The sequence below is a fragment of the Ambystoma mexicanum genome, chromosome 1q, assembly GCF_040938575.1.
Source record: "Ambystoma mexicanum isolate Mex_15411 chromosome 1q, UKY_AmexF1_1, whole genome shotgun sequence".
Lineage (NCBI taxonomy): Eukaryota > Metazoa > Chordata > Amphibia > Caudata > Ambystomatidae > Ambystoma > Ambystoma mexicanum.
This window is the reverse complement of record NC_090922.1, coordinates 1,334,089,583-1,334,110,155: the sequence shown is the minus strand read 5'-3', so window position 1 is coordinate 1,334,110,155 and position 20,573 is coordinate 1,334,089,583. Positions and strand designations below refer to the sequence as shown.

The 20,573-nt window shown below is 47.9% G+C and overlaps 1 protein-coding gene across 1 annotated transcript in view; it reads right to left on the bottom strand.

The window, feature by feature from the left end:
• The window catches only part of CC2D1B (coiled-coil and C2 domain containing 1B), a 2,515,186-nt gene that overhangs the window by 850,649 nt on the left and 1,643,964 nt on the right, over positions 1–20,573 (bottom strand). Inside the window, exons 17-18 of the mRNA XM_069642198.1 lie at positions 10,552–10,610; positions 8,777–8,893 (exon numbers count right to left, since the gene is read on the bottom strand). Of these exons, the coding sequence (XP_069498299.1) occupies positions 8,777–8,893; positions 10,552–10,610 (176 nt within the window). The remainder of the gene's footprint in view (positions 1–8,776; positions 8,894–10,551; positions 10,611–20,573) is intronic.

Genomic DNA, 20,573 nt, shown 5'->3' with positions numbered 1-20,573 from the left:
TGGCAGGTGCCCCGCAGTGCTGGGGGGTGGGGGTGGTGGGGACATGAGTTGGACATGGGCGGGGGCTGCTGGCAGGTGCCCCACAGTGCTGGGGGGTGGGGGTGGTAGGGACATGAGTTGGACATGGGTGGGGGCCTGCTGGCAGGTGCCCCACAGTGCTGGGGGGTGGGGGTGGTGGGGAACATGAGTTGGACATGGGTGGGGGCCTGCTGGCAGGTGCCCCACAGTGCTGGGGGGTGGGGGTGGTGGGGAACATGAGTTGGACATGGGTGGGGGCCTGCTGGCAGGTGCCCCACAGTGCTGGGGGGTGGGGGTGGTAGGGAACATGAGTTGGACATGGGTGGGGGCCTGCTGGCAGGTGCCCCAGAGTGCTGGGGGTGGTGGGAGACATGGGTGGGGGCCTGGTGGAGGGTGCCCCTGCACTGCTGGGTGGTGGGGGCCTGGTGGAGGGTGCCCCTGCACTGCTGTGGGGTGGGGGTGGTGGGGACATGGGTGGGGGCCTGGTGGAGGGTGCCACACAGTGCTGGGGGGTGGGGGTGGTGGGGAACATGAGTTGGACATGGGTGGGGGCCTGCTGGCAGGTGCCCCACAGTGCTGGGGAGTGGGGGTGGTGGGGAACATGAGTTGGACATGGGTGGGGGCCTGCTGGCAGGTGCACCACAGTGCTGGGGGGTGGGGGTGGTGGGGACATGAGTTGGAATGGGTGGGGGCCTGCTGGCAGGTGCCCCACAGTGCTGGGGGGTGGGGGTGGTGGTACACATGGGTGGGAGCCTGGTGGAGGGTGCCCCTGCACTTCTGGGGGGTGAGGGTGGTGGGAGACATGGGTGGGGGCCTGGTGGAGGGTGCCCCTGCACTGCTGGGGGGTGGGGGTGGTGGGGACATGGGTGGGGGCTTGGTGGAGGGTGCCCCTGCACTGCTGGGGGGTGGGGGTGGTGGGGGCCTGGTCGAGGGTGTCCTTGCACTGCTGTGGGGTGGGGGTGGTGGGGACATGGGTGGGGGCCTGGTGGAGGGTGCCCCACAGTGCTGGGGGTGCAGGGGAACATGAGTTGGACATGGGTGGGGGCCTGCTGGCAGGTGCCCCACAGTGCTGGGGGGTGGGGGTGGTGGGGACATGAGTTGGACATGGGTGGGGGCCTGCTGGCAGGTGCCCCACAGTGCTGGGGGGTGGGGGTGGTGGGGACATGAGTTGGACATGGGTGGGGGCCTGCTGGCAGGTGCCCCACAGTGCTGGGGGGTGGGGGTGGTGGGGAACATGAGTTGGACATGGGTGGGGGCCTGCTGGCAGGTGCCCCACAGTGCTGGGGGGTGGTGGGGACATGAGTTGGACATGGGTGGGGGCCTGCTGGCAGGTTCCCCACAGTGCTGGGGGGTGGTGGGGAACATGAGTTGGACATGGGTGGACATGGGTGGGGGCCTGCTGGCAGGTGCCCCACAGTGCTGGGGGGTGGGGGCGGTGGGGAACATGAGTTGGACATGGGTGGGGGCCTGGTGGAGGGTGCCCCTGGTGGCTGGGAGTGCAGGGGGACATGCGTTGGTGGGCAGTAGTGCAAGTTGACATGTGGGTTGGATGGGGGCATTGCCATGGTGGATGGGGTGCCTGCAGGACATGTGCAGGGTAGGCCCCTGTGGTGTGAGCCACCGGCAGGGGCCGTGGAGGGTGTAGAGGGAACACCTGGGAGGACCCACACGTGCAATTCACATGTGGTGCTCCCCGCGCACCCCTGGAATACACGTACCCTGCTGATATCGCGTGTGAAACTTCCCACGCACCCCGAAATACATGGAGCCTGGACATTCGCGTGTGGAACTTCCTGCGCACCCCTGATATACACGTACCCTGCTGAATTCACGTGTGAAAATTCCCGCGCACCCCTGATGTACACGTACCCTGATGGAATCGCGTGTGGATCTTCAAGCGCACCCCTGTAATACACGTACCCTGCTGAAATTGCGTGTGGAACTTCCCGCGCACCCCGGGAATACACGTACCCTGCTGATATCGCATGTGAAAATTCCCGCGCACCCCGAAATACACGTAGCCTGGACATTCGCGTGTGGAACTTCCTGCGCACCCCTGGAATACACGTACCCTGCTGATATTGCGTGTGAAACTTCCCGCGCACCCCGAAATACACGTAGCCTGGACATTCGCGTGTGGAACTTCCCGTGCACCCCTGGAATACACGTACCCTGCTGATATCGCGTGTGAAACTTCCCGCGCACCCCGAAATACACGTAGCCTGGACATTCGCGTGTGGAACTTCCCGCGCACCCCTGGAATACACGTACCCTGCTGATATTGCGTGTGAAACTTCCCGCGCACTCCGAAATACACGTAGCCTGGACATTCGCATGTGGAACTTCCTGCGCACCCCTGGAATACACGTACCCTGCTGATATCGCGTGTGGAACTTCCCGCGCACCCCGAAATACACGTAGCCTGGACATTCGCGTGTGGAACTTCCCGCGCACCCCTGGAATACACGTACCCTGCTGATATCGCGTGTGAAACTTCCCTGCGCACCCCGAAATACACGTAGCCTGGACATTCGCGCGTGGAACTTCCCGCGCACCCCTGGAATACACGTACCCTGCTGATATCGCGTTGAAATGACGTGAGGTACTTCCCGCGCACCCCAGTGATACACGTAGCACGCTTGCCGTGCTGGTACAGGGTTAGCGCAGCCCTTTGCGCTGGATTGGGGATTTTGATGGCTTTTCCCTGCGCGAGAGGCGTTCTTGGGGGCGTAACTGGCGCTGCTGCAGGGTCGCTGCGCACTGTGCGCCACGGCTGGTTTTGGTAGCTAGAATCCACGAATACGCCTTGCGTGGAAATGGGTTTTGGCGCACGCGGCTGGCGCAGGGATTCGCACGCGCACACTGTGCGCCAGCCGCGTGCGCCACTTGTGCGCTGAATTCTATGAATTACCCCTTTAGAGAGCAGGGTGCGTGCGATTGCACAGAAGCATCTTCCGCCGCATCAGAGCAATCTGCTTGATCCATATCCAGTATTTCCTGCATACTAAACCTAGAAACCGCTGTATTAATAGAGTCATTTGCAGAAAGTTGCACTTGGGCAGGTTGGGAAGACTGGATATTTATGGTCCCCTCTGCTAAGTCCTTATCACTAATAAAGGTAGTTGCAGCAAAGCGGACAGATTGATTTTTCCCCACATTATCATTGGACCAGTCGTCACCCATAGTACTAGGGCACAGATCCTCAGAATTCTTCTCGGTTGTGAAGTTAGTGGCTATTGCTAAATCAGTGCTATTACTATGCAACAACACCAGCTCAGCACAACTCCCACTTCGCAGGCTGCTTGCCATTATTCCGGCCGAAAGCGAAAAGCAAATAATGGCCGGATAGCACGTAGGACGGATTTATGACTCTATTTGACCACTAAAGTAACACTAAAGTAACAATACTTTACTCAGATAACTAACTATTTAGGTCAGACAGTAGTTTTTACTCACCCGCACGCCCACACACCCAAACACCACACCACCACACCTCCGAGCACTTCGAGTGTGTGCGCGAAATGCGCGTGACCCCGAGTATATGATGGATGCTGGGAGTCCTAAAGGCAGGGCTAGTGCAAAGGATTTTGGTAACTGAAGTCCTTAAGCCTTTAATGCTTTTCGCCTCGCAGGCAGGCGCTGACCTTCTCCTCCTCCTTACAGCCTCCTAGTAAGTCCAGAGTCCACAAGAGTCCTCACCACAACCCCACACTTCCGAGCACTTCGAATTTCAGTGTCTTTGGTTCCTTCAGGAGGTTCCCTTACCCAAGCTTCAACTTGTCTAAATTCTAAAACACCACAAAAGAAATATAACTGTTCCAACTTCTCAGGGGTCCCTCCCCTAAGCTTCACTCCTTTCAACTTATATGTGTTACATATATGCTATATATTATGTGTTTGTTATAAACAAACACTTAACATAATGCAAAACCATAGGTCTCCAAATTGGTCAGGCCTCTCAGGGTTCCCTTTCCCAGGCTCAGGCCCTTTTCAACTTGTCTAAGTTCCAAACACCACAAATGAAATATCACACAGTTCCTCTTGAAGCTTTTTAGGGTTCATTCCCTAAGCTTCAATCCTTTCAACACTGCAAAACAATAAGTCTCCAACTTGGTTAGGCCTCTCAAAGTTCCCTTCCCCAAGCTTAGGCCCCTTTCAGTTTCCAACACAAATTTCAAGTCTGTCAAGATGTACTTTGCTTTTCCTTCAATATCATAAAAAATAATAGGTATTCCACTTTGTTAGGCCTCACCTTTGAAAATGAAATGCAAAAGAAATATTCCTATTTGAGACACCATTGTCCTGCGTTTCTTTGCTTAGGCCACTCTTGGTTTCACACACAAGTTCAGTTTGTCAGGATGTAACTTTCCTTTTTATTTACAGTTCTTACACTCACACTTCACTTGTGTGGTACAATCAGACTTTCGAAATCACCTGGCTCTTTGCTTCTCCTAGGTGTGATCACTCAAATCTGTAACCCCCTCTCTTTATTCCTTGCTCTTTCTTTTAAACCTTTTAACTTCAGGTGCTTCCTGCACCCCTTCTTGTTCTCATTTGCTTCTAACTTGTGCACAGTTGCACCGTCCTTTTCTGTTCCTTCTTTGAGCATACTTGACCCTCCTTTTGCTGTTCCCTTTTTTCACTATGCACTTTCTTTCCTTAGCTTATTGTGCTTCTTGCACACCTGACATACTTTCTTTTCCCTTAACGTGCACCCTTGCACTTGTTTGTTTCTTTACAGTGCTTCCTGCACCCTTGTCCCCTTGTCACACTGTCCCATCTTTCCTGTGCACGCTTTGTACTCTGTAAATGTCTTCATGCCACTTTTCCTTCTTTGCACTCTTCACATGCCTTTCTTTCAATTTACTTTTCTTCTGTGCCGCTAGCAAAGCATCCTTCTTTCTTTTACTTTGTTTCTCTTCCACGCCTCGAGCGCAACTTCCTCCTTTCTCTTCCGCACCGCTTACAACTGTGCCCTTCTCCTGCTCTGCTTCAGTGAAATGCACACTCCCGAGTTTCTGTCTCTCACTCCCCGGGCAGCATCGCCTTGACAAGCGGTCCCTCTGAATACACGCGATTGAGGTCACAGTCTCACCCCATGCCCCTCGGGATCGGAACACGTCCCAATGGAACGAGCATTGCACCGAACGCCACCAGCAGGATAAAGGCTGCCTTACTCCGGCTCCTTGGAGGCATGGCTCCCGAGCCACGCTGCAGCCCCTTACACACACAGAGCCAACGTCTCGGTACATTGTTCTCCTACAAGCTTCAACTCCTGCTGCTCTCTGCTGCTTAGCTTCTCTGGTCCGGACAGCATTCCCTAGCTCACCCTCCTTCTTGTGAAAAACCACACCTTTTATAGTTGAAAAAACAGTCAAGTGGAGTCAGGTGTGAGTGGTCATTATTAAATGCCTGACCCTGCCTGACTCTATTAGTGGGACAACTTAAGTTCTTTCGATAGTAGGTGTTCCTTACTTTCCCCATGGTGCTTCTATGAGTAATCTTTATTGATCTTAGTGGCCTCCTTCTCGTCTCAGTATTTGTTGGAAATGGGGAGGGGGTAATTGAAGGGTTTTGGAGGGTAAATCTATTTCCCATTACTCTATCAGGGAATCAACAGTGGAAATGAGGAAATCCTATAGCCTGGATTTCCCTCAAGGGGATGGTTGCCCTCTTCCATATTCCTGATGATTGATAATACAACCACGCGTTTTGATGGTATTCCCTGTGATCTAGATTGGTAGAGGAAGAATGGATATTAATATCAGACTTCTGCCTTTGTTTTAGTTGTTTTTTCTTCCTTCCCACCTTGGGTGATTGACTCTTTACTTCCTCCCCCTTGGGTCATAGATGACGGGATTGGAATTAGGGAAAATGAGACCTGGATTAGGGTGACAGAATCAATGTATCCCATGAAGGCCTCCAGGACTTCCTCTTACTCTTTAATCGCCCCATCAGAATACTGTGTCTCGCCTGGGGTATTCCCACAAAGGCAACCCGGGACTCCCCTACACAGGTGATCTTCCCTCACTCTTCCACCCGAGGGTTGGGATCCAAGAGCAATGGCCCTCCCCAGGCCACCTGTATAGAAGACACTCTGGGTTTTAATGGGAGAATACCCTTAGGTTTCTCACAGTGTACTTAGCGTTGTGTGTGTTTCTTTATGAGCGAGGTTGTCAATTCGAATCAGGGTCTTCAGAAGAAATCAGCGAACTGCAAATTCAGGAATATAGACATTCCCCTTTTAATAGAACTCGCTCGCACAGTAAAAGCAAAACACATGATTAAAGACTGCCTAAACCGTGAATAGTTTTAAGACAATTATATGGCAGGAATATTAAGGTTGTGTACAAGGATAGTATATTCAAAAGAAAGAAAACTGAAAGGAAGACATACAGAGAAAGAGGAAGAGAATCTACTCTATTCATTCATGAATTGCATACTATACTCCAAGCGTTTTCAAGATAGCCTTTAGACATTTGGCTAAGGCAGCCAGGTATAATAATATTCAGTTGGGGAACCAAACTAGTGGGAGTACATGTTAACAAGAAATGATCCTTAAAGTAATACTTCTGTGTTTTGTCTTGTAGCCTTTTGACCGGAATCCCGATCCAGAAGTAAAAGCATAAGATACAATAGCTGGATGTTTATTATTTTATCCACTTTCCCTTTCCCCAAGCAGGTGTGTGGGGTGTAGGCGATAATAAATAGTTGAACACTACACATCTCTGGGGGTATGTGGGCTCCAACAACCTCTGCAGGGTTCCGACTGCGACCTGACACAATTTTAACTGCCTGGTGTATGCTACCCAAGTCTTCGGCGGCGCTGCAAAGTATTTTCGGTTTGCATTTTAGCACGCTCGTGGCGATGCTCAATGTTGTCCCAAGGGTGGCAACTATTAGAAACAGTGGGCCTCATTACGAGTCCGGCGGTAACCGAGGCGGTAAAACCGCCTGGTTACCGCCGGACTCGTATTACCATTCCGCCTCCGTGATTCCCGGAATTACCGGGGCATTACAACCCCGGTTTCCCGGGAATCACGGAGGCGGAATGGTGTTAATCCCCATTCCCATTGAGTCCAATGGGACTCAATGGGAATGGGGATCATGGAAACACCGGCAGCATCTTGTGATGCTGCCGGTGTTTCCTCGTCCGGCTGCAGGCGGGCGGTGTTAAACCCGCCAGGTCAAACCTGGCGGGAACATCACCTCCCGCCTGCAGGAGTCGGGATCAGGCGGTCCGGAAACAACGGTGGCAGCGGGTTTACCGCCACCGTTATTTCCGGACCGCCTGATTTATAATGAGGCCCAGTGTCTTTCCAGGGAAGCATGGAATTGCACCCTAGACAGAATTTAAAGGGTGATTTCTTCACCTGGGTCTTCAGGTAATAACACTGCCTTAGTGTAGAGTGTGCGAAAGGGCACCTGCATTCTCTAGGCCCCTAAAAGTGACCAAATGATCGTGCCCTCCAATGTCTCTGCTATATGCCTCGTAGCTGCCACAGTCAAGTGGAGTCGTTCTCTCTTTCGACAATGCTTCAATCTGAAGTTGGACAAGGATGTGTCTAATGGCATCAAACATTTTTCTCTGATAAGAAACTTCCATAAACCAATGGCAGAATTTTGTAATGAGGAAGTCGACACGTGGCGGATCATGGTTGACTGTACAAGTAGGATATGGACAGTGTGACAGATGCCCCTGTTAACGGGAAATGCTCTGAGCCAGCCACTACGCAGTGGACTATGAATGTATGAGGGAGCACCAGACAGAGGAAAAAGATAGTGAGGAAGGCAGGGGCACAAAGTGAAAGACAGGGAAGGCGAGGTAACTTGTGAAGACAAATTAACTATTTTCTTCCTTAATTGCCTGCTCGCTCTCAATGTTACAACAGTATTTTCACACCTTCCCCATTCTTTATTTCTATCACTTGTATTCTCTTGTCTACTCTCCAGTTCCACTTATTTCACATGACTTCTATTTTTTCAATGTCTCTAAAACTTTTTTTCAGATTATTTTGTGCAATGCTCAAGTTCGTCCAATGTTCTCCCCTTTCTGCTCTGCCTTTCTACTTTTTTTGCGGCTATACTATTTTAATGTGTTATATTTTTCTTGTGATTCCAGTTCTGCACTCACCTTTCTTATTAAAATTATATTTTGTAATGGTCCTATATTTTGTCTTGTTTTGAGCGCATTCATTTTAGTGCCCTCTGTTGCTTTTTTATCCTCCCATATGTTCTCATTTTATTTTTTCTTTCATACTTCTGAAAAATGTTCACTTCTCCCATTAGTGGACACTTTAGTGTTCGTTTTCATGATTGCTCTCGTGTTTTTTCCATTCTCTCTCTGTTATTCTGTTAAGACCATTGTTTTTATCCCATGATCTTTTCCTTTCTAACAGGCTTTTTTGGTCACGTTCCATCCAGTCTTTGCTTTTTTCCCTGCATATGCGCATCCGTTTGTATGAAATGCATCTCCCTGGCCCTAATTTGGTTTTTGTTCTCATTCATTTGTTAGATGTATTATGCTTTATTTGGCAATTTCTTTTTATTTGGAATTTGCCAATGCTGACGTATTTCCAGTCTCTCCATCCATTCTTTGCAACTCTTTGATAAGCTGCTCTTCTACTTTATTTGTAAGATAACAGAATAAGGAACACAATTCCTGCTTCAATTTCGTCCAACAACAATGTTGCAACATTATCTGTACATCCCAAATTCTAGAAGTTCATGAATTCAGAGAAGATAGATATTTTTATACCTTACGATTTTAAAAGTTTTTTCCTCAAAGTGATGTGGTGGAGGATCCAATCCCTGGGCCTGAGCAAGTTGAAGAATATCTACATTCTTTTTACAATTCTGAGCCAATTTTTCAAATCTGTAGAGAAAATAAATAGAAATAAAACACAGCATGGACCTTAGAAATGTATTACAGTTCACCAATGCAAACGCCCCTTATGCGCAAAGAAGGGGAAGAGCTAAGCATCACTTCAAACATTGATTTATATACAGGGGTAAAGCACAGTGAATGGATTCAGTTGAGGCCAAGGTAGAAGCTTATTTAACTGCTTTGAGAACTAGTTTTATTTCACTTCCCTTGTAGGAATTGAGAAGGTACAGAAAAGCAAAGCCATTTAAGTGCATTTGAACATGATTGCATGCCACATAATTTTCCAAAAAGTAGATGTAAAGTTTTAGTCTGCTTTATGACAGAGAAATCCCCAGGGTACCCATCCTCAAACTAGCATTATTTTCGGGAGCAGATTACTAGAACTTAATGCAATTGTAAATCAATATAAATGTCTTTCCTCCACAAAACCTCATAAAATCACTATTGTTGATTATGACTGTGAGTGGTATTTGCGTATTCTACATAAAGTCGTTCTATCCCCCTTTCATTTAGCTGCAACTCAAATCAATGCTAAACAAGATTCCACAATTAAGGTAAATTCCTTCCCAACTCCCTGATACAGCCATAAAAAGGTGCTAGACAAAGGGTAGATGTCTGTTGCTTTCAGAGCAATGTTGCAGGCATTTTGTAACTGGCCTTGCTTTGGTTAAAACCTTTAACTGAAGGCAAAGTTTGAAACGTAAAAACCAGTGTCTATTCTATTGCATAGATGAATGCGATTTGTGGCATTTTCAAGGATCTTACTCATTACACAACTTTTTATTTAAATAATGTAAAATCTACTCCTTTTTTATATGGCATTAAGAGTATACAGAAAATAAACAGTTTGCTTTAGGGGACATCAAGATTGCATGCTAAATGCAGTCTTGACCGACTGTCTCCACTATAACAACCAACAGTTAATGTTTTCAAATTAAGCAACAATAAACTATGACGGTCACTTTTACCATGTACACATGGCTTCACACAACTGCACATTAATTAATAAGGTGGGCTTGAAAAGTGGGCTTGAAAGTTGACTTCATAAAAACTGTCCAATGCCAAATCCTTTAAGTTACTTCTAAATTCCAACCTATCCACGTTAGACCTTTCGAAGTGACTCTTTGTAAACAAAGCCTGTAGATGGGCATCACTAAGTATCATATGATGAGTACCTAAAGGAAACGTTTAAATCCCTGCTCATGATGCACAGATCCACAGCCAAAACAGGTTCTGTAAACCTATTTGCTCACAAAATGGCATTGAGATCCTGCGTCCCTGGTTCAGTAACATGACCATAACAGTTTACACCATGTTCTTTCAACGTGCAAGGTTGAAACAGTTTATTGACAAAAGGCACAAAGCCACTCTAATCTTTGCCAGTATTTAATTATCATATCAATGTATTTGTCTATCTGTATAGTGTCTGTAAATTATCTGATTTGAACACAGTAGGGAGTGCTCTGAAACTGTTCTTGCTCATGTATAAAGAGCACTACAATTAGAACGCTAACGTGTATCCATAACCAGCCAGTCACATAGACTGTATCTGAATGGGAGCACATGACTACTATCGTCTAAAAACAAAAACTCATTACATTGTACATAAGTGTGTCTGCACGACATATTACTAGAAATTGACATACCTAGTTGTTTCTGTCACATTTCCCATATGAGTGAATTGTCTAGCATACTGCATGCACTTCTGTAAAAATTAAAAATTAAATAATTATTAAAAAGAACTATTACTGCCACACAAGCATATACCAAATACAACACTTTTAAAGATTATCGCATTGTTGTACACATTTTGAAAGAAGAGATATCAACTCAGACACAACACAGATCCTTTGGCATTTCTTTAACTAGTTCACATAGGATTATTGCGCTCAATGTTTTAAGCACATCAGACATATAAATGCACGCGTGAAAATGTGGCAGGTTGAATACAATGGTCTCCGCTTAGTGACTGCTATACTACTCCACAGTTATCTTCAGGATATCATTCCTGTCAAGGGAATGGGAACAAAGTACTACGCTGAGCAGGTTTTAAAAAGAACTAGCGGTACAACCCGGCATTGCACGGGTCTGTAGCTGACATGCACGTGGGGGTCTGCTATAGCCTTGTGTATGTTTTATTGTCTCATATCTTCCTATTATTGTAAAAGTCGCAAAATCGTTAATACACTGCTTACACCGCTTACACTGATATCACAGGGCCGGACCCCTTCCTGTGCCGGGCGAATGGATGAGATTGGTAAGATTTCACTATCGCCAGTACACCCCAGAGTGGTATGCCTACCTCGGGCCAAAATGTCAGCCCACCAACTGTTGTGGGGCTGGAGCCAACATTTGCAAAATCGGCAATCTCCCGAAATCACCTATACTGATAGCACAGGGCCGGATCCCGCCCAGCGCAGGGCGAATGGGTGGGGTTTGAAAATGTCACTATTCACAGTACACCCCCGACTGGTATGCCGACCTTGGGCCAACATTTCCGCCCACCAACTGTTATGGGGCTGGAGCCAACCCTGAACATACAAATACACTTTCACAAATTATATATATATATATATATACTCAACGTAATCGTATTTCTGATGCTTGTATCTGCTTAGATTCACATGCTGTGCATAGGCCGACATCTAGTGGAAGCTGCGGAGTATTACAGTTTGTTTTTCAAAACTCGACACAGGGCGTGCCAGTAACACTACCCCTAGTGTGACGTCCACTGTACCCATGATCCCTCACGCATGTAGGACCCTCAGATTGTATTTTTTCTGACATGAGGTAGCATGAGGTGTAGCGTGAGTACAGATTATCCAAGCAGATAGATAGAAAGATAAGACTACAAGCATCCATGCGCCTTCTCTCAGAGGGGAGGAAGGGCGGGCGCATGTGAATATAAGCAGATACAAGCATCAGAAATACGATTACGGTGAGTAATGTATCCCTTCTGAGGCTTGTGGAATCTGCTTAGATCACATGCTGTGCATAGATTAGCGAGCAGTGTTAGAAGAAGGAGGTGGGATGTGAGAAGGGTCATGAGCAAATAAATGTCTTAGAACCGCTTGTCCCACTTGAGTATCTGTCTTGGAATGAGTGTCAATGCAGTAGTGCTGAGTAAACGTGTGAATAGAGCTCCATGTAGCTGCTTTGCAAATGGTGTCAAGGGGTACATTTGCAATGAAAGCCAGAGTGGCCCCAATGCCTCTTGTAGAGTGGGCTCTAGGCGTAAAAGGCAGATTCTTTCCAGAAAGGGAGTAACATGCTGGATACAATTGACTATCCACTTGGAGATGGCACCTTTAGAGACGCAATCTCCTTCTCTGCCTGTAGCTACGGAGACAAACATTTGTTCTGTTTTTCTTAGCGGCCTGGTCTTGTGTACATAGTAGAGGACCACTCTTCGCACATCTAGAGTGTGTAGTTTGCCCTCAGCAGACCTTTTGGGTTCTTGGAAGAAGGCCGAAAGCTCAATGGACTGGTTAACGTGGAATTTAGAAATTAACTTAGGTGAGAACCAATGGTGTGTTCGTAGAACCAGTTTATCCTTATAAACAGTAAAGAAAGGATCCTGCACTGACAGAGCCGGAATTTCACTGACTCTTCTTAGGGATGTAATGGCTAGTAAGAAAGTAGTTTTATAGGTTAGGTGTTTGAGACTGGCTTTATGCATGGGTTCAAAGGGTGGGCCCATGAGCTTAGCAAGCACCACTGTTAGGCAGAAACCTGTGCAGTTCCCTTAGGGACCACTGCAAATGATTTAAGACTACAGGTGTTTGGCAGTAAACCCACTTGGTAGCAGTCTGCACCACACAGATTCACTTGGTAGCTGTCGTGAGCAGTCAGACTTACCTCAAGAAGAGTTAGGCAGTATACAGAGCATACAAAATAGGTACAGAAATACAGTAGCACACGTAAACACTGACCAGGGCTTGGGTGTAAAAGTATATAATTATTTATTTAACACACACTTATGAAACACACTAGCACTAAATTGGTAAGATAGGTTCAAAACACAATCACTATTATCATATGTACATCCCTGATTACTTGTTGGACAAGTCTTAGTTAACACCACTTATTTCCAGACAGAGGTGAGCGCTTACCGTTCGATAGCACTCCAACAAGTTAAAAAAAAAAAGGGAGGGAAAAGCAGAATTAAGGAAGCATACACACTAAACACTTTTTAAAGAACCACAGCAAGTTTAGGAAGGCACAGTCTACTGGTGAGCAAGGAAGCTTAGGCGCCAGGCCCACTTTCAAGGGAGCCAGGCAGAAGATGCCCAAGATCAGACAGTTACACACAATCTTCGAAGTTTGTGGAGGTAGTTCGAAAAAGGTTTAGTTCAGTGCAGAAAAGTTAGCTAAGGTGTCCCAGGCTAACCCAGGTTCGAGAGACAAGGATTTAATACACCCCGTTCAAACGGTTGCAAGGGAAGCCAGGCGGAACACGGTACCTTAAAATGGAGAGGATCCTCCAGCGGGGGCAGTTGTTCCTGGCACCGGGTGCAAGTCGCAGCGTCGTCCAGAGGAAGAGAAGATCTCGTCGTGGAGGAAAGATGAAGGTCGTTGCACTGCCAGGGAAGAAACCAGCCGGTACAAAGGTACTACCCTTTCGGTTCACGGTAGTGGTGAAAACGTGGTATCCCGGTTGCTGGGGTGCTTGGCACAGGCAAGGCGGCCACGAGATGTTCCAGGGAGGCGAAAAGAAGGCAGACTGGTTATCCCCACCAGTCGAAGGAAGAAGACTCCCCGGGCTGGAGATCTCCTCTGTCGTTGGGAAAAGTGGTGAGGCAGTTCAGCAGGGCTCCACCGGTGGTGTCGTAGTTGCAGGCCGGCTCAGCTTCTCCCTCCTCGGATTCTTAGGTCCTGTGGCGACTTCTGAAGTTCCAGTCCCCAAAGCCCTGATTTTATGCAGCACACCCCCATTCACTCAGCCTAGCTGTCAATCAAACATGCTAAGTGGTGAGCCGGCCGGCACACCACTTGGGCCAATCACACAAGAGTGTGACTTGAGTTATCAAGGTAACTCAGTCCAGGGTGCCTAAACCCCCTCCCACACCCGCTGTGGTACTCAGACAGAGTGGCACCACTTTTGGAGGCTTCTGTGGAGAAGCCCGCCAAAGAGTGGAACAAAGGGCTCGACTTGGGTTGGAGTCACAGAAGAGAACACAAACGCCATTTTAGAATCGAGTTCTGGCAAAAAATACCAACCGGCGAATTAATATTAAATAAATAAACCCGTGGTATGTTCGAGGCTATAAGAATTAAATAATTAAAGTTGGTAGCCTCGAACAATGGGAAAATCCCATAGAGATATTTTCGCGGTCGAATATAAAAAGTAGTATCCACTGCCACCAGCCAAAACTCGATCGGGGGGACGGAGACGTGCCCCCTCGAACAACAGACCCCAGGGCAATCGAATTGCCCCGACCAGTACGTCCACAATATGATGGTTTGTACTGGTTTCTGTTCATAATTTGGGACTAGTAAAGCCAATGGTGACTTTACATGCCCTGGGAGAAAGTAGTCAGTCCCTGGGTATGGAGTCTATGTTAGGGGGTCGCTACAACACCCCTGGGTTACGGCACGGAGGGTGCTGTGTAACCCACACCAAAAAACACATGAGACCCTATGGAGTAAAAGACCCCATAGCCCATAAAACACATGGAAAGTTAAAGGAACACCTCAAATCATGTCTAAGAGTGGGAGCAAAAGAATCTCACTCTTAGCAGGAGAGAAAAAAAATAAACCCGAAAAATCCAGCAAAGCTGCTGGGGGACTCACTAGGTTTGGGAAATTAGCTTTACAGAGAATTCTCCCTAACAACCACATTAAGGTCCCATTCAGGTGGTGGGTTTGAAATTGGAGGGTGGAGTCTCTTTACCCCTTCCATGAAGGCTTTAACCACGGGTACCTTCCACCACGAAACCTTGTTGTGGGAGGTGGTGTAGGCTGACAGCGCTGCCAGGTGTACCTTCAGTGAGTTAAATACCAACCCTGCATCCAGCAGGTGGAGCATGTATGTGGCAATATTGGAAGGAGTGCAATCAACCGGGTTGATTTGCTTATTCTGGCACCAGATAACATATCTTTTCCATTTATCAAAGTAACAGTGCTTCGTGTTAGGTTTCCTAGATTCTTTTAGGATATCCATACATCTCTGTGGTAAGTTGAGATGTCCAAACTCTATGATTTCAGGAGCCATGCTGCCAGGTTCATTGAGCTGGGTTGAGGATGCACTGTTTGACCTTGGTTCTGGGACAGTAGGTTGTACCAGCACGGCAGTCTGATGGGTTTGCACACCGCTAGTCTGCGTAGATGTGGGAACCATGGTTGCCTCGCCCAGATGGGAGCAACTAGGATGAGCGTCATCAATTCCCTGTGCATCTTGTTGACCACCTTCCTCATGAGAGGGGTTGGTGGAAAAGCTTTGGCAAACATTCCTGACCAGTTCATCCACAGGGTGTTCCCCTTGGAGTATGGATGAGGGAACATGGATGCGAATCCATGGGCATTGCCTGTTTTCGCTTGTGGCGAATAGGTCTGTAGTGGGGAAACCCCACTGTTAGAAGATGACTTCTACGACTTCTCTGAGTAGACAGCATTTGTGTTCTTCTGGGAAGGGATCTCTGCTCAAAGCGTCCGTTAGCTAATTGAGATCCCCTGGAACATGTTGAGATGACAGGTAAATGTTCCGTCTGAGTGCCCATATCTAAATTATCTGGGCAAGCTTGGACAGATTTGGCGAACAAGTCCCTCCCTGTTTGTTTAGGTAAAACATCGCTGTTGTGCTGTCTGTCAGGATCTGCAATGACAGATCCTGACAGACAGACAACAGGTGGGGCTTGAACGCTTGAAGCGCTCTGAATACTGGCAGAAGCTCTAGCAGATTGATATGATTCTTGGCTACTGTGTGAGATCAGAGACCCTGAGCTGTGTGGTGAAGGAGGTGTGCTCCCCAACCTGACAGGGATGCGTCTGTTGTGACTACAGCCTGTACTTCTGGATCGTAAAAGGGTTTCCCCCTTGACAGGTTCTCTCTTGTCCACCAGTGAAGACTTTGTACAAGTGTTGGCGAAACGACCACTTAATCGTCCCACTGACCACTTGCCTGAGACCTCTGTTTCGCCAACCATTCTTGCATGGGTCGCATGCGCAGGCGCGCGTGAGGAACCAGGTAAATACTTGACGCCATCATGCCTAGCAAACGCATCGCTTTGCACACCCTTATCTGGCGACCGGGCTGGTAAAGAGGAATTTGCAGTAGTAGATTCCGAATTCTTTCCTCTGATGGAAAGGCCAACCCCTCTTGAGTGTTTAAGACAGCTCCTAGGAACTGTTTGGAGGTGATTGGCACCAGACTTGATTTTTTCTCGTTTATGGAGAAACCCAATTCGAAGAGGAGGTTGATCTTTCTTTGAATGTTTGATCTGCAAATTACTGGGGTCTCCCCCGTGATGAGCCAGTCGTCCAGGTAAGGGTACACCGGGATTGCCTCCCTGTGCAGGTGTGCCGCCGCCACCGCCAGTACCTTAGTGAATACCCTTGGAGCCGAGGCTATACCGAAGGGCAGCACTTTGGACTGGTAGTGCTGACTGTCCACCCTGAAGCGCAAGAATCTTCTGTGCGCTGGGAACATGGAAATATGAAAATAGGCATCTTTCATATCCAATGTTGCCATGTAATCCCCCTTTTTTAGGAGGGGGATTACCTCTTGGACAGTAGTCATGCAAAACTTTTGGGGCTTGACATACTTGTTTGCAAGGCGTAAGTCTAATACTGGGCGCATTGTCAAATCTTTCTTTAGCACAAGGAAGTAAGTTGAATAAATACCCTTATTTACCTGGTTGCCCAGGACGAGTTCTATCGCGTCCTTTTCTAGAAGATTGACAATCTCCTCGAGGAGGATCTTTTGGTGGTCCAAGGAATGTATCTTTTGACGTCAAGGGTGGTTTCGGGGACGCTCGAGCAGTTCTATGCGGTATCCTGCGGACACTGTGGACAGCACCCATCTGTCTGATGTGATCCCTTCCCAAGCTTGGGTGAAGTTGGAAATGCGTCCCTCTACTGGGGATACGTTGAGAAGGGACACTGAGCACAGTGTCACTGTTTTGCGGGAGGCGTGCCGCCTCTGCTGGGGCTGCCTCTACCACGACTTCTTTTGTTTCCTCTGCCGTAACTCTGGGTAGTCTGCTGGTTGTTACCCCATGAAGTACCCTGCCCCTGTGTATAATTGGAGCCCCTTTGTGAATTTTGGCCGCGTGGGTGACGAAAAGTACCATTGCCTCTTTGATTAGGGGGCTTGTTGGTCAACTGTCCCAGGGATTTCAGAGTATCATACTCGTCCTTGGCAGTTTTTAATGCGTCCTCAACCGCCTTGCCAAATAGGAGATTCGGTTCCACCGGCATGTCAATTAGGGATGCTTGTGTCTTGGGTTTAAACCCTGACTGTCTTAACCAAGCATGCCTCTTAATGACCGTGCTCTCTGCTATGAGCATGCCCGCGTTATTTGCGGCATCAAAGGTTGCTTTAAGGATGCAACCGCACACGGCTCTCCCCTCCAACGCGACCTGGGCCAACTGACCCTTTAGTGGTTCCAGTGCAGAGTCAATGAGAGCAGATACCTGCTCCCACTGGTGGCAATTGTAACTTGCCAGCAGAGTGGTGGTGTTGGCAATCCTTGTCTGGTAAGCGGAAGTGGAGGCTACCTTTCTTCCCAACCCATAAATTCTCTTGCTCTCCTTGTCTGGGGGGGGCCTCAGATGATGATAGAGGTGTCCCCGCCCTCTTTCTGGTGTTAGTAACTACCAAGGAGTCGGCATCAGTTGACCCCTTATGTAAAGTGGGTCTGACTGGGCGGCCCTGAAGAGTTTCTCGATTCTGGGGTTTACGGCCCCGGTGAGGTTAGGAGTAAGAAGGGAAGGATCAATTCTCCGTTGGATGGACTTGAGAATTGGAATGGCTTGGGCAATGGGTCTCTTCTCTCCCACTAGTTCTTCTGCAAAGTCCCTCTCCTCCTGTGCCCCCTGAGTGTCTATGCAGAGGTGCTCTGCCGCTCTAGCCAAGACCTCATTTAGGAGGGGATGGTTATCTACTGGAGAGTCAGTAACCTGAGGTTCTTTGTGAACAGGAGAGTCTATCCTGTAGACTTCTGCAACGTCATCTTCCTCCCCCTCTTGACCCTCATCATCCCCATAATAGTCCACCCCAGTTTGGTCATCCAACGTTACCAAGTCTGGATCCTCATCGTACTGTTGTGGATCCTCACCATACTGAGTGTAAGGCTGTATGTAAAAAGGGTCTGAAATCAGTCCCTGTGTTGGAGTCTCAACCCGAGGTTTCTTAGTAGGGGGCTGAGGGTCCCTGGATCCTGAAGGATTAGCACTGTCCGGGGTATAGGCGAGGAAGTGCTTTGGGTTCTTGGAGTAGAAGTCAGCTAGGGAGAACATTCTAGTCATTACCCTGTCTATATCTTCACGGGGTCCATTTTTTGGAGCTGGGAATGACCATTTCCTGAGAGGGTTTCCCTTCTATTCCTTGTTTGGACCTAGGGGCCTGGACAGGGGTCTTGGATTTAGGCTTATCTGAAGACTTTCAACTGTCCTTATGTGTCTGTGATGCAGAAGAAGGGTGAGATGGTTTCTTCTGCTGTTTACCCTCTTCTCCATGAGTAGAAGAGTGTTTCCCTGATGTTTTCAACTTCTCTGAGCTTTTCGACGCCTGGCGTCGAGATTCGGGGGTAGTGTCTCTCTCCTTTGAGTGAGCACGTCAGGACTCGGAAGCAGCCGCCGAACTGTCTGCCGGAGCCGACTTCCGGTGTGCGGCCTGGGGCTGGAGGTTGGATTCGTCTTCTGACGAGTGTACCTGCGTGACTTTGGTGAGTGAGGCACCCTTGGCAACTGTGGAAGGTTGCCTCGTGCAGCGATCTTGACCGGGAACACCCAGAGGACACCGATTCGGTGGACCGCTCTCTTCATGCCTCTTTCCGAGAACTCGACACGCGTGTCGAGTCTCGGTTGGACTTCGAGTGTTTAGGTGTAGAAGTGGTGTGGGTAGCGCTATAGATTCGAATATCTATCAAATGTTTGAAATTATACTTACTGTTTGATTTGTTGAGATTCAATATATTTTTTACATGACTTTGGTACCTGGAGGAAATATTCTTTTTCAATTGATGTGATAAAAGAAAAGAGCATGTTAGTGTATGTATTTTATAAAGACTTATTACATTGAATAGTAGACATTTCAGCTTTTTTTGGACCCTCATATTTGGTTTACAAACCAGTGTACTGTGCATTTTGCTCAGTTTCTGTGTTTGTTTTTTAAATCATTGGGTCTGTGGGGAAAAAAATCCTTGTCGGATTAAAAAAAAACTTTTTTTGTTATGCTACAGTATATTTGTTTGTTTCCTTTCAGTGTTCACTTGTTGTTTCTGGTTTATGTTCTATCTGTTGGCTTGTTGCAGATTTCTGAAGCAGATAGATACCTGTTAGCGTATTCTAACTGTCTATTTTCTGTTACAATGTAGTGGTATTCATTTATCTGTTTGCTTGTTACAGAAACTTGGGCCAGTTAGATACCTGTTGGCGTATTCCAACTTTTTATAGTTTTTTAATTGAATTCTTGTTAATGTTGAAGTACAGATTGTTAGGGAGAATTCTCTGTTAAGGCGAATTTCCCAAACCTAGTGAGTACCCCAGCAGCTTTGCTGGATTTCTGGGGTTTATTTGTTTCTCTCCTGCTAAGAGTGAGACTCTTTCTCCCACTCTTAGACATGATTTGTGGTGTTCCTTTGACTTTGAATGTGTTTTATGGGCTATGGGGTCCTTTACCCCATAGGGCTTCATGTGTTTTTGGTATGAGGGTTACACAGCACCCTCAGTGCAGTAACCCAGGGGTGTCATAGTGACCCCCAAACATAGACTCCATACCCTGGGACTGACTACTGTCTCCCAGGGCATGTAAAGTCACCATTGGCTTTACTAGTCCCAAATTATGAACACAAACCAGTACAAACCATCATATTGTGGACGTACTGGTCGGGGCAATTCGATTGCCCCGGGGTCTGTTGTTCGAGGGGGCACGTCTCCGTCCCCCTTGATCGAGTTTTGGCTTGTGGCCGTGGATACTACTTTTTATATTCGACCGCGAATATTTTCCTATGGAATTTTCCCATTGTTCGAGGCTACCACTTTTTAATATGGCTTCGAACATACTGCCGGTTTATTAAATTAATATAAAATCACTGGTTGGTATTTTTTAACAAAACTCGGTTCCAAAATGGCGTTTGTGTTAGCTTCTGTGACTCCAACCCAAGTCGGGCCCTTTGTTCCAATTTTTGGCAGGCTTCTCCACAGAAGCATCCAAAAGTGGCGCCACTCTGTCTGGGTACCACAGGGGGTGTAGGAGGGGGTTTAGGCACCCTGGACTGAGTTGCCTTGGCAACTCAAGTCGCACTCTTGTGTGACTGGCCCAAGTGGTGAGCCGCCCGGCTCACCACTTAGCATGTTTGATTGACAGCTAGGCTGAATGAATGGGGGTTTGCTGCATAAAAGCAGGGCTTTGGGGACTGGAACTTCAGAAGTCGCCACAGGACCTAAAGAATCCGAAGAGGGAGAAGCTGAGCCGACCTGCAACGACGACACCACCGGTGGAGCC